This window comes from Lichenostomus cassidix, chromosome 14, assembly GCF_008360975.1.
Source record: "Lichenostomus cassidix isolate B80296 chromosome 14, HeHo_3.0, whole genome shotgun sequence".
NCBI classification, from domain to species: domain Eukaryota; kingdom Metazoa; phylum Chordata; class Aves; order Passeriformes; family Meliphagidae; genus Lichenostomus; species Lichenostomus cassidix.
Genome location: NC_139495.1, coordinates 5,464,907 through 5,479,075, shown reverse-complemented (window position 1 = coordinate 5,479,075; position 14,169 = coordinate 5,464,907). Strand labels below are relative to the sequence as shown.

General features: G+C 50.1%; 1 protein-coding gene across 1 annotated transcript in view; it reads right to left on the bottom strand.

Annotated features, from left to right (window-relative positions):
* Positions 1 to 7,181, bottom strand: part of ADAP1 (ArfGAP with dual PH domains 1) — a 48,290-nt gene extending 41,109 nt beyond the window's left edge. The window contains exon 1 of the mRNA XM_085074623.1: positions 6,834 to 7,181. Coding sequence (XP_084930749.1) covers positions 6,834 to 6,918 — 85 coding nt within the window. The 5' untranslated portion in view covers positions 6,919 to 7,181. The remainder of the gene's footprint in view (positions 1 to 6,833) is intronic.
* Positions 7,182 to 14,169: the final 6,988 nt, after the last annotated feature.

Here is a 14,169-nt window from a genome sequence, read left to right as displayed (position 1 = left end):
CCCTGCCAGACCCAACCCCAGCCATTCAGATCTCTGCCAGGTATTTATGGCAATTTCCTCCCCACTGCTCTTCTGGCTTTAGAAACATGTCTATCACGTGGTGAGGGTGGATGGAAGAGCTGTAGATGCTCAGCTGGTTGAGTGCTGCTCTCCTGTCACAGCCCAAAACTACCCACATTTGGCAACTAATTCTAGTGCCACAGGGAACACCAGGCAGGAGAAGAGTTCAAAGGCCTCAGGAAACGACTTAGCCCCATCTAAAAAATTGCTGGGTAGTGAAAACCCCCAGAACCAATGGATCAACCAGGGCAAGTCTCTCTGAAATGTCACTGCTACCACAATTTGAGATTTCTCGTGGCTCTTGCCCTCCTGGCTGAGGACATCTAACAGAAAGCAAGGCAGCCCAAGCCTTTCCCAGGCTTTAGCTGAAAGCCAAAAGGAATTTCTCAGCATCATCTGAACAAACCAGAGGATTACAGAGCCATGTGAGCCCTGGGGCTCGTGCATCCCTGTGACCTCCCCGTGTCACAGCTCTGCCTGTGGCCAGGAAGGAGGGGGTGGAGGATTCCCCAGCTCCAGCTCCTGGAGAGCTCTGCCAACGCTGCTTCCCCTTCTCTCCCACCCGTGACACCATTTTTGAACAAAGCCAGTGATGAGAGCATCACACCCACACATCTTCTGTAGGGCTGGTGACAGCCAGAGCATGAACCCACTGCTGCAGGGGTGCTTCTCCAGAGCCTTTTGAATGGCTGTCAGTGGCTCTGTTGCTCCCCAAACTCATCACAGTCCCTCTTTCTTCCTTTCTTCTCTGCAGCAGAAAACTCTCAGCTCAGAGACATGGTGGATGACCAGTGACCCCCAGCCTTGGTTTATCACAAACTCCAACCCTTCAGTCAACTGCACCAGAGATAAGACAACATCTTATCAAACAGGAAAGCAAATTTTCATAAGTGTCCTCACACAAATCAGTGGATTTTGGGGCAGAACCATCAATTTAGTCAACCAGTGACCCCAGGATGCACAGCTGGCAAGCTGAGTCCTCCATAGACAAGTGAAGTCCACCTTGCTGCTGGACACTCCAACAGCTGGAACATGTTCTCCATGCTGGATATCACTGAGAGTTCAGTGATTTTATTACTCTGTCTGGACATGTCCCAAAAAGGTGCACTGAAATGGCAATATGTCATAATCTGGGCTCTTTGGGCATTGCTCAAAGAAGATTTTTCCTAAGCCTCCAGAATTTTGAGCAAACAGCAGTGAAGCCTAATGAAAACTCTCCAGCATGCCTAAGTTCCACACAAATTACTTTATTCCATTATTTCAAGCCAAAAGGAATAAAAATGAACGAGGAACAATGGGAACATTAAACCAAATACACTGCTGTAAGTGCAGAAAGACTCTTATCCTGAATGACCAATTCCAGCTCTAAAAGGCTTTCACTGCCCAATGTGGTAGAGATTCCTGGTAACTTATAAACAGATTATAATGACTTTCAAAATAAAGACTTGAGTCAGCTTCATTTTAAAAATTAAAGAAACAAACAAAGCTAAACCAAACTCAGAAGAATGGCACTGGGCTGGTACTTTCCCATCTAATTATTCTGAGAGCAAAGGCACAGCCAGAGATTAGAGAAGCAATGCAAAACAAAACTGAAACACTTGGGCAACACAGCTAAATTCAGAAATTAACTTCTCCACCCAGCCCTTCTTGCCACCACAAGCCTCAGGAAAAGCCAGCACAGTGAACCGTGAACTCTGCAGCTTGAAAATCCCAAGACACCATCAATCCCATGAAGTAGACGAGCAACAGACTCAAAGCAGACAAGAGCAAGAAATCAAGAGTCCCAAAATTTGGAAAAGCACAAAGCCTTTCCCACTTGCTGCTCAGCTGCTGCTGATTTCCTCCATGCCCTAGACAGAGAACTTTGTGTTCAGCACTGAAGTTCTGCAGCTATTTACTCTGGGGAAGGATTAGGAGGCTAATAAATAGACCCTGGTCATGCATGTTGAAAAATAACAATAAAAGAGTTAACGCTGAAGTCAAACCGCCTCCCACCAACACTCCTCTCTAAGTAGGAAAATTTTTCAGTGAAGGCACTGAACTTGCCAAGGTCTTTTAATTCAGCTGGCAGGTCCCAGCAGCCCCCTCTCACTGTCTGCAGCCCACGGCTGTGCTGCAGCCCAGGCACCAGGACTGGACAAAAAACACCATCACATTAAAACCCCTTTGTTTCAAAAAGTCCTTTTTCCTGCAGAAAGTGGCATTGAGCTAAACACAACTGCTGTGAGATTTTTAATTTTTTTTCCTTCTTATCCCTCTGCTTATGCCCAGGGAGAAGGGCTGGAAAATTCCCACGGAACACCAAAACAAAAATTTAAAAAATCAGCATGTAAGTGAGAGGACAATGGAGGTGCAGGAACAAGTTTCCACTTTGAGCTGGAAGATGAAAAGCCCATTTCACGGCATTAGAGCAGCAGAGCTCTGGAACAGCTTTCCAGTGGGAGGCAGTGGGGGCAAGAGAGGGAAGGAGCTGCGAGGCAGAGCCCATCACTGCCGAGGGGATGGGCAGAGTCGCTGCAGATGGCAGCCCTTGGCAGGACCCGATGACTCAGTCTCCTCCCGATCTGGGTTTTTAGGACCAGCGGTTGGATGGGGGGAAGGAGAGGGCTGAGATGAAATCAGTGCCCTCCGGAATCCTGAGCAAACCAAGCAATCCCCAGCGCTCAGGTGTTTCCCTGTGATCACCACCCTCACTCGGTGACATCCAGGGAACGGGAAAGCTTCACCTGCTGGAGGACTGAGAAGATGCTGGGACCACAGGAAAAGGTGTTTACAACCACCTCAGCCACCTCGAGCAACCCTCAGGCTTTGAGATGCACCAGATCTGCTCACTCTGCAGCACAAAGCTCCAATTCCAGACTCCCCTCCAGCGTGTGCCTTCTGCTCTTCCTCCATCCTTCATCCCCTCTGGGCCTTGAGCACAGAGGCTGATGCCACCCAAGGATCCGTGTCCCAGTAATCCATCCCAAATAACAAAGATGAAAATGATAACAAGCCACGTAAACTGCTGCTGGAGGGTTTAAACTGCAGGACTGCTTTGATGGGATTTCCATTTCTGTCTTCAGAGCCTCTCTGTCCTCCTACAATGTAAAATGATTCTCACTCCATGGAAACACGAGCCTAAGTCATAGAAAAATAAAGAGAGAAATACTCAAGGTCCTGTTATGCCCTGAGATAACCATCCGTCTCATGATGTGAGGAAAGATTGCCTGAGACAAAGGATCATTTAGGAAAAAAAAGGCTGAACTGTCACATAAGTCTTGAGGAAAAAAAGATTATTCTAATGCACAGAGAGCCATTACACACCAGCAATTCAGTAACGTTGCTCAGTTTGCACTTAAGACTGCATTTACCATGCTGTCTTCACTGAGAAAGCACAGCTTTAAACCCACAAAAAACATAACACCCAGAACACAGAAGTGTGTAATGACAGAGGACCCAAAGCCCCAGCTAATGACTTTATTACAGTGTTTCCTACCAGACAATTCACTCCTGAAGATGGAGCCAAGGCAGTCTCATTATTCAATACAGATCAATGACATTTTTCCACTGAAATGTCTTGTATTCAAAACAACCTTTCTTTGTAATTTAAGGTTTGATAAAGATACAATTAATAAAAACTCAACTAGAAACTTTAAAAAAACCCCACAAACACAAAAAACCTGCAAGTGAAAAATGTAACCTCTCAGTTATTTTACACTCTGATTTTCACTTTCTACTTTAGCATCCTTTCTGCATTCCCAGCTGCCACGGCCAGGGCTGTTCTCTCCACCTGAGACATCCCTCAAAATCTCTTTGAAAGCTCTGGTTTCACACAAGAGAGTTTTTTTTTTTTCCAGTCATATCCATAGGTGCTGGGGAAGACCCAGATGTGACCCTTCTGAGCAGCACATTCAACACCCCATTCCACCCAGCTGCAAGTGTGTATATCCTGTGCACAGACCAGGCAAACACGAACAGAGCAGCCTTACAGGGCTTGGCCACTTCAATAATCCTCAATCATGATTAAGTGGCAAATTCTGGCCCAGCTCCAGGCAAGCAGCAGGTTGTGCCCAGATCTCCCCAAGGAGATGGGATGATCCTGCAGAGGATGAGGTTATTCACCCAGCCCAGCAGGAAAAGCCTCCCCTGATGCCTCCTGTCCACCCCCAATTTTGGTTTTTGTTTGGTCACAGCCCAATAATGCCAAGCTGAGAGTTCCTTTGCACCAGGAATCCAGGGGTTTGTTAAAGGACACAGAATACCTGGGACAAGCTGTGGCTTCAGGGCTCTGGCTACTGAGCCTCTCCCAGATTCCAAAACAGTAACAAAAGAAAATAACCCTTTTTGACAGCAGGGAAGGAAAAAAATAAACAAACTTTCACTGGCTGGCTGATTTCTCAAACAAATATTTCCAAAAGAAAAAGAAAACCCATCTGCCTTCCAAATACACAAATTAAAGTGACTAATAGAGAATTTTCCCGTTACATTTCCAACCCATACCATTGTTTGTTATGAGCATCCCCGAGCTAAATGGCTTCCTCTTATGATGGATCCTGTACTAACAGGGTATTTCAGGGAAAGGCACTCACCCACCTGAGAAACAGCAATATCAAATCAGGATCCTGAGCTTTGGGTTCCCTGCCAGCTCTACCAGATCAGCTCTATGATGACACTCGCATGTGGGAAAGCACAAGTCTGCACTGCTTTCCTCATCTCCTGTTCATTCCCCACCCTCCTTCTTCTTTCCCTCTCACTTAATTTTCTCTGCTTTGGTACTTTTCCAGTGTCAGTTGCCCACCTGGTTCCAGCTGTCACCTTTACCTTTCTGTGCATCCTATTTCTCAGCAAAGAATTCCCTTGCACTCCTTTCTAGAGGCTCTCTGGATACTTATCCTGCCTCTCCTGCATTACCTCATCCCCAGAAAGACCTGGCCTGCCACACCTGCCCAGAATGAATAACTGAATTCAGGCTGAATATTTTCTGTATTACCTACAGACACGAGCTAATATGTTAAGTAGCCCAGGGCAACTCAAGTTTATTGTCCCTCCCAGGCAGACGAGCACATTACAGCACCATGAATAGCTCTCGTTTGCCAAAGAAACTGAAGCAAAGAAGTCACTAAAGAAATTGGGTTGATGAACAGGGAGCTGGTCCTAAGGAAGTAATGCTACGAGAGTTCAGAAGAGGATGAACGATGTTAATATAGCACATCTTGTCTTACAAAAGACACTGGCCCAAATTCTCCTCTCTGACTTTCAGATTCACTAAGACATCTCTGCACACAAACGTCACCAAAACCAAAATATGGTTTTGTTGTTTTACAAGCCCTTTTGGTGCCTTTAACAGCAACCCTCTTTCCCTGATGTGAGCTATTTTATTAACCTACAGCTCCATCTTCACCCTGGTGATGCTGAGAAACTTCCCCTTTTGCCTGGGGGCTTTATGTTCTACACCCACAGGGCGAGGGAGAATCACCCCACTGATCCGAACGGCCCGGGTTTGTAAAGTTTCCTCCAGGAAGGAATAAATTTAGGCAGACACCCACTCGGGGAGCCCAAGTTGTGCTCAGCAAGACACCTCCGAGGTGGGCTGGTACAGTCAGACAGCAACAGCCGGCAGCAGATGGGTGGGAGCAGGCAGAGCAGCGGCGCTGCAAAGCCGTTCACGCTGTGCCGAAAGTTCTTTGTCCTTTCCAGCTGGGTACCGGAGGACACAACGCGTCTGAAAGTGAGCTGCAGTGTCCTGGGATGCAGATTAGGGATATAAAACCACTGGTAATGGTACGGGCTGGATAGCGGTGTCCAATAGCTCTTGACATCCTAAACAAATCAATAGCTGGGAAAATAGGGCTCAGCTGAAGTGTTGGGTTTTTCTTTAACCTATAGAATGACAGAGGCTGAGAAGGACATCCTTTCTATCCACCTCCCCAAAGCCATTCTGCTCAAGCTAATACGAATTGAGGTGTTTCGATATGGTGCTTTTTTTTCTTTTTTAAAAAAAGGAAAGTTACTTGCTCTGCAATTTCTCTAAGGTTGTTCTCAAAGACAGATGCCACCACTCCATGCAGACCCTGCTCAGCAAGAGCATCACACCCAGACCCCAACAATTCACCATCCAAAGGGTGAAGAAGACATTCCCAGCGCAGATTCTCTCCCCTCCGCACACGGAGACGTCTACAGACATTCCAGCCCCGCTCCCTGCGCAGCTCAGGCACCCATCGATGGCAGCTGGGCAAAGGTTGTCGGGCAGGATGTCCGCAGCGCTGCCTGCGGTTGTCCCCATGTGTTTGCTCACTGCCAGGGCAGGAGCAGCCGAGGGGACACGGAGGACACGCCGCCCCCGCAGCCCAGGGCACCCCGGCAGAGCCCCCACCGCCCGGCTCCCGGCCCCGGCTGCGCTGCAGCCCGCGGGGACCCGCCGGGATGACATCAGCGCTCACGGCCGGCCGAGGAGCCGGGCCGGGCCGGGGGAAACTGGGCAAACCCCAGCCGGGGCTGCTCCGCGGGGACCGCGGCAGGGCAGCGCATCCCTCCAGCACCGCCGAGCATCCCCGCTGCATCCCCCGCCGTGCGGAGGGGGGTCGGGCACACCCTCGGCGGGGCGCAACCCCCGCCGCTCCCGGAGCGGGCAGAGCCCCGCGCCCCGTCGCTGCCGAGCCGATCCGAGCCGTGCCGAGCCGAGCCGTGCCGTGCGGTTCGGTGCCATGCGGGTCGGTGCGGTGCGGTGCGGTGCGGACAGGTGCAGGTGCAGCCGCCGCCCGCGCCCCCCGCCTCCCCTGCCCTGCCCTTACCCGGGGCGGCGCAGTCGGCGCACGCCGCGTTCCCCGGCCGCTGGAGCAGCTCCACCAGCGCCTTCCTGCTCCTCTCCTTCGCCATGGGGGCGGCTCGGCGGGGCTGCGCTCGGTCCGCCGCGCTACGGCAGCCTCATGGCGCGGGCGGGGGGCGCTGGCGAGGCGGGCGGCGCCCGGGCGGCTCCATTCGGCCCCGCTCGCCCCGCGCACGCCGAGCGCGCCTCCGGCCGCCGGGACGCACCGGGGCGGTGCTGCTCTGCCCTGCCCTGCCCTGCCCTGCCGTGCGCTGCCCTGCGCTGCCCTTCCCTGCCCGCCCCGGGAGCCTCTCGCCCCGCCGCTGCCGGAGCCGCCCGCCGCCGCCGGTTCCGCTTTCAGCGGGGACTTCTGGCTCCCCGCGCCGCTCGCCCGCGACCTCCAGCGGCAGCGCCTCGCCGGGGCGGCCTCGGCCCCCCAGGGGGGTCCCCGACCTTCAGGGCATCCCGTCCCGCCGGGTGTGCCCAGCGCTCCGGGGTGCCTTCCCCGGTTTCACGTTCCGCCCGCGGAGGGGATGCTGTCGCTCGGGTGGGAGCCGGCGGGGCAGGACGGAGGGGCAGAGGGTCTTCACCTGGGGGAGGTGGAGACAGGCAGCAATCCCAGCTCTCAATAGCCAGAGCCTTGCCACTCAAGCACCTTGGCAGGCTCATGACCAGCACTTTTGGGGTGCCCCTCTGATATCAGCATCTTTTGGGGGTACTTGTGAACATTTCACTAGTAGCAACATGCACTCCAAAATGCTCCTCCTTCACTGCTGTCCTTAGACATCCCTACCACCTTCCATGTCTGTCTTGGCAGGACCATCCTCCAAGCATCTTCTTATGTTTTTCACACCCTCACCCTGTCAAGGGAGCGTCAGGGGTGACATCCCTGTGTCACCATGGCCATGCATCTCATATCATCTACAGGTCCTTGTTTTGCCAGCCAAAGACTAAAGTGTCACTTGGGCAGGATGTGGGAAGCTTTTGGTCAAGGCAGGGCTCAGAGCTGTGCCTCCTTAACCCCTGCTGGAACCTTCCCCTCAAGTAAGGGTCACTTGTGATGATGCTGTGTCCTGTTTGTGGTTCACACAGTTCTGTTTATACAAACAACTTCGGTTTTTCAAAGCAAGCCCCCATTTAACTTATGCAACTCTGCTTCCTCCAACAAAACAGAGCCCTTCTGCAAGCTCAGCTCGTGCCATTCATGCTGCCCATGAGATTCAGGGTGTGCATGAGCACCTGCAGGAGGAGGCTGCCAGGAGCCCCCAGAAAACTTCCACAACCAAATCACCATCTTCATCCTGCAAACATATGAGGATGTGAGCCAGTTCCTAAGAACACTCTGTGGGAGAAAATAGCACAGGCAGAATATGGGCAGAATCATGGCCTGGTACATTTACAATGCTCCCTTTGCGTGCTCCCATTTTCCTGGATGACCTTTGCATTTGTGCTGCCAGACAAGTGACTTAATCCAGGTTGATTTCTGGCTGTTTCAAACTGATGCTGGACTGTTCCTTGCTGACTCAACCCAGTATCACACATCATGCTGGGTTTGCTGGCTTTACACACGTAGGTTGATAACGTCTGGAACTTCACTCCCATCCTAACCAAAGGCAGAATCCTCCACACAGACCTTTTGTGGGGAAGCTGAGCTGCTGCATCCAGAGCCTCACCTTCTTCAGCCTCTGAGTCACTAACACTGACCTGGAGCACTGCCTTCTAACACCCTCTGAGCGAAACCAGCTCGGCACAGTACCTTAACCCTCCACACCTGTGCTGTGTTTGACACTGTAAATGCTACAGAATCAGAGCTTTACCTAAGCCCGGGTTAGGTAAGGATTTCATTTGCACTTTGGCATTTTCCAGAAGAGGCACTTGCTGAATGCTTCATGCACTAGCCAGGATGCTGCACATCATCATGGACTTACCACGGGCCGGGGAAGGGAGGAGGGAGGGGGTTTGGTTTGAAAGTCTCTGTTTAGCTTTCCATTAAGACTTATTGATTCTCTTAATTTTTTGTTCTCCTGGTTGCTAGGCAATTCCTCTCTCTCCTCCGCGTGCTGGAAGCCAGGGCTGCAGACAGAAATTTATATCTTGTAATAAAATCAAATAAAACAGAGCCTGTTGTCAATGATGAGAGGGGAGAGTTTCATAAAGGACAGGCGGAGCAGGAGAGCAGGGCCAGCAAGGGTCGATCTGCAGCATCCTCAGCATTTAAGTCTCATCACAATTACTCCAGACTTCACAGGGGGAAACAAACAGCCCATGTGGGTGGAGGGAACGTGCAGAGACAGGGAGAAAAGTTGGGACTAAATGAGCCAGAAATGAAGACAAACTTTTGCTCAGTGGAAAACCAAAGGCTTGATCTGATCTCACACAGACAAAGGTATCTCTGTAAATTTACTTGTGGTTTATCCAAGGTTAAGAGGTTGGGTATTGCCCCAGTGTCTGTTGGCACAGTGTTGATCCAGGGCAGGCACTGAGCTTCTCCTGAAGGACATTGGTTCCTAAGGATTATGATTCCTGGCATAGAGCCAGGACTGCATCTGAGTTTATGTCTCACACAGGGTGAAGAGCAAAGGTTGCCCCTGCAGGGCTGGTGGAGCCTGATGGGCATCACTGCTCAGCCTTGTCCATGTCAGACTATTCCCTCCTCTGAGCTTTGCCCCACAATTTCCTCTGGGCAGCACCTTTCATGGAATGCCTAAATGAATTTCCTCCCACTTCTTGCAAAGTCTCTGACCAAACTCTCTGGAAATATGTTGTCGCTGTCAATACATCATCCTCATTCAGATGCTTCCTGTCTTTCCACTGCTAAGTGACTTGGAGGTCTGACATAAATTCATATCCATATGCATGTAAATACTTACATATTTATGTGTAAGATGTGTTTGTTTGTAAACACACACCCTTTTAACTCAGTCTTTTCTAAATCACAAGGTTGTTGCCTTAGAAACGGACGTTATTAATGCGATCTCCTGAGGTGCTAAGCACAGTGGCAGCAAGGGCAGCCTCTGGAAATGCCAGATCCTGAGGTCAGGGCAAAGAACGCTCAGAAATTCCTGGAAACCTTTCCATCATCTTGGTGGTGACGCCCTGAAAATGCACAGACATAACCATACCTTCTCCTTGCCCTTCCGTATTAGCTCCTTTCACCCCCAGACCGCCTTTTGTTAGGAAAAAGATGTTTACACAGGGGTTTAGTTAATTTTGCAGCCCTAGCCCTGAAATGGCTAAATCAATGTCACAACCAGGCAAGTAAAAGGGTGTTAAACACAACCCTTGATGTGACCCGTGAGCGCATTCACGGCGTAATGTGGGGAAGCATTACAAATTCCTGCGTGAACAGCAAACCTGAACAGAAATATCAATAATTCATGCCACGGCAACTGCATTCAAGCAAAGCTCTGGAGTAGCAGATACACCAGGCAGGATTCCATAGGCTTCCTCAGCACCACAGGGGAGGCAGCTCTTGCAGCTGGAGGTTTGTGTGAATAAGCTACAGCACTGGCACCCACACCTATGCTCTAAAGCAGCTCATTTCCGTTGCAGTATTGGTTTCCTGTTCAAAAGAAAGAAAAAAAAGGAAGAAAAAAAATCCTAGAGGTTTTTCTTTAAAAGATAAAATAAGATATCTATATATAGATATCTTATTTTCTGTGTTATCCAGTTAAATCAAGAGTGGGTATAGCTGAGAGGGAGGAAAGCCACAGAGCAGAGAGCACAGACCAGGGCAGTTAAAAACTCTTGAACCTTAAATCTGATACTGATGCCAATTTTCTCTTATGTTGAGCAAATTGCTGTATGGACCCTGTGGGATTGTTCTTGTGTGGAACAGGGAAAAGCACATTCACAGCATCTGTGTGGTTAGGATGTGTTGATCAAGTGGAAGACGATGATGCAGAAGAAAATGATGTGAGGGTGGAGAAAGAACTGTGATGTCCTGTGTCTGCAGAGCTGCTCTGCACCTGCACCAGCCCTCAAAGAAGGCAAAATGTTGCTCTGAAAGTGTCTCCCTGAGGAGTGATTTGCAGATCAGGGTTTCTTTCCATTTGCATAGTGGTTAATTCTGTTGCAGCTCAGTGTTACCAGTGTGGAAAAAGGGGAGTCCTTTATTCCCAAGATTTAATAGCCATGCAGTTACCACCATGAACACCAGATCACAGAAATCTTCTGTAAGGAAGCAAAACTGGGGAGAATGAGGACAGGGGGGCACCAAAATCTCTTTTTTTTAGATTTCAGCAACACTCTAGAGCTGATCACTGCTCCCTCACAGCCATGCTACCACAAAAAGGAAAGTTCTCTAACCACCAGCCCGTCATGTGCCCAGTACACCCTTTCAGTTTCTTTCCTGCCTGCCTCTGGCCAGCAGTGAGCTGCTTTGGGGTCAGTACATGGCTGGCAGGGGCTGGTTAGCTGCTCAGACAGCATGGTTGGGAGCCAAGGGACATCTGAGAGAGAGTGAAGGTGTAATTGATGGCTTGAAGATGTTGGATATTTGCATGTCTGCTCCACAGCACCTGGGGAAATCACAATGTAAGAAAAACAACTCTGCAACAGTCCTGCTGTTGCACCAAACCCATTTCATGTAATGTGAAATATGACATGGAGGGGGCAGCTGAGGAATTGGCTGCATGGCAGCTGCAGAGGACCAGCTGGAGCTATGCTGGTTTCTATTGTCCAATGATGAGCTGTTTTCTGCTCACAGAGGAGATGAAATTAGACCAAGGAAGTCAATAGTTCACCTACATCCGTGGTAGACCACTGCTTTTAGCAGTATTCCTGATTTATCCTAATTGAGAGATTAGGCCTGTGGAATCTCTGTATGGAGAAAGCCAACACATGTGTGAAGACACTCATACATCAGGGGATCAGCTCCTCCAAAGAAAGTCAAAGTGATTATTCAGAGCAGGACGTCATCACTTCAGTCTGAGTCACAGTCACAGCAGGACAGGTTTGGTGTGCAAACAGCAGGGCAGCATTTCTCATGGAAATTGCTTTTGCTCAGTTCCAGTGATTTAATCTCTTCCTGGCTCAAATGGCTCGTCCTTCCAGGAACAGCTTGGAGACATTCAGGCAGGAGACTGGGCTGTGTGATGTCACATTCCAGGGTGGACACTCAAGTGGCTCACCCACCTGCTGCCAGCTCTGGGCTCCTGGGAACCAGGGTCTACTCCAACAGGGGACACAGAGTGAAGAGGATGATGGAGATGCTACAGGCAGGACCACAGGACAACACTTCACTTCTGGTCTGGAAGTCTCTGCAGCAGAGCCTGAGTCCCTCAGGAGAAAAAAGAACAAACTATTTTAAAAGGGCACAGAAGAGAGAAAACAGTGCAGTTATTGGCCCCAGCAGTCACTCTCATGTCATAGACTGCTGCCTTCAGCTGCTGGTTCAGCTCAGGCAGCTGAGAGCACATCCCCTTCTGTAGCACTGCTCAGCTGTGATTTGAATAAAGCACTAGATGGAAACAAAACTGTGGTTTTTCTCTAGAAAGAGATTCAAAATGATGGCCTGAAGAAAGCTGCCAAACAGCTGGAGATGGTAATTCAGCCTCCCCCCAGTTAACTTTGTCCACAGAAAGTTGAGGACCATGTCCTACCCTCCCTCTGGCTGCTGATGGGATTGTTTGGATGTCACTGTATGCCTCCTAAAAGCTCCCACAACACTGAGATACAGAGCATGCTGCTCACTTATCTGTTTATTTCAGTATGCTTTGCCAAAGAAAAATCAGCAAAGAATTAATTAACAGCAATTATTTCTAGCAACAACAGAGCAGCCCTGCTCCAGAAGCCATGAAAACAACATCATGAGACCCCTGTGGCCAAAAAGCCTATCTAAACAGGTGCAAAAATAAACGATTTTATAGCAGGGTATAAAAAGAGCCCAAGCCAGGTTGGGGAATGGCAGGAGAGCAGCCATTTCGATGGCTGAGTCAGAGCAGTTGCCCAGGTGACTTTTGTGAAGGAGCTTTGATAAACAAACCAGAGCAGAAGCACCAAGCTGAGTGAAAGAACCAGCAGGACCAGGTTATTGCTGCCACAGAGGGTTTACTACACCCATCACCCTGTGTTATTAGTGCTGCCGGAGTGATTTACTGTCCCAGTCAGTCCAACCCATTAGAGCTGTGATCTAAAGTACAGCCAGCTCTAGTTTCAGTGATAAACATCACTCCCCTGCCTATTACTTGCTAAAATAAGCTGAAATAAAGCCATCAATCCAGACATCTCTGTGCCCAAATGAGTCCTTCTAGCTGGCACCACCACACCTGCAAGTCTCCTGCCATGCCTGCTGAAAGGATGGAGGTAGATGTTCCAGACATGCTCTCATTTTTCACCTACCTGGTTCTTTTTCAGCAGCCAGTGAACTCAGCATCTCTTTCCCTTTGACCAGAACTTGCACCTCCTGTCAGCAGAGCCCTGCAGTGACCTGGTTTTTGTGACATCCCTGCTGCCCATGCACACCCTGAGCATGTCCCCTCATACCAAGGTCAGGATGCACCTCCTGCCAGAAATATTCCCTCCATGCTGCATCCTAGCTGTTGGCAGTGGACAATCCTTCTTTTCCACCACTCTGCAGCACAGTTTGGGGATGGGAGAAAAGAAACTAAAACCCACACTCCACCCACCTGCACCACTCACACTGCTGACTGTGCACACAGACTGTTCTCACCTGACCTGCCTCTGCTCTCCCATGCAGATCCTGCTCTGGGATTGGGCTGCATGGACCCAGCGCACCCATACCTCTGGATCTGACAGAAATTGGAAGGCACAGAGAACTGGGACAGATTTGTGCTGCCTTAGCAACCACTCCAAGCATGCACAGGAACATGGAAGATGTGCCAAACAACAGGCTCACCCCGGAGCCTGTCTCTGGATGTGCTGGGTGGTGAGGGCAAGGCTAAAGACAACCTGCTTAATCCAGGGGTTGAAGCCAGCACAGCTTAACTCCCACCTTCACACTGAAGAGCAAAAGCCAAGAGAGGCAACCACAGCCCCCAGCAAGGAGTCAGCCTCATTACACCCCTGGGATTTCCTACTTGGTGCTGTTCATGGGGCTGTGAAGGCAGGCTCATTTATCAGTGGGGGGTTTTGCTCCTGCCTGCTTCAGCATTCTGAGTTAGCAGCAATTTTCTCAGCACTGATCTGATCCGCAGCTTCTCTGCAATCCTGAGTGGCAGCGGGAATTTTTTTTCCCCATCTGGGTCTGCCTGCCCAAAAACTGGCTTCCTCAGTGTGGTGAAATGCTTTTCCATCCACCCAGCCGTGCTACCTGGGGCTGTCAGTGAACCCAGAGGGGAAGAGCCCTCGGTCGATTGGCA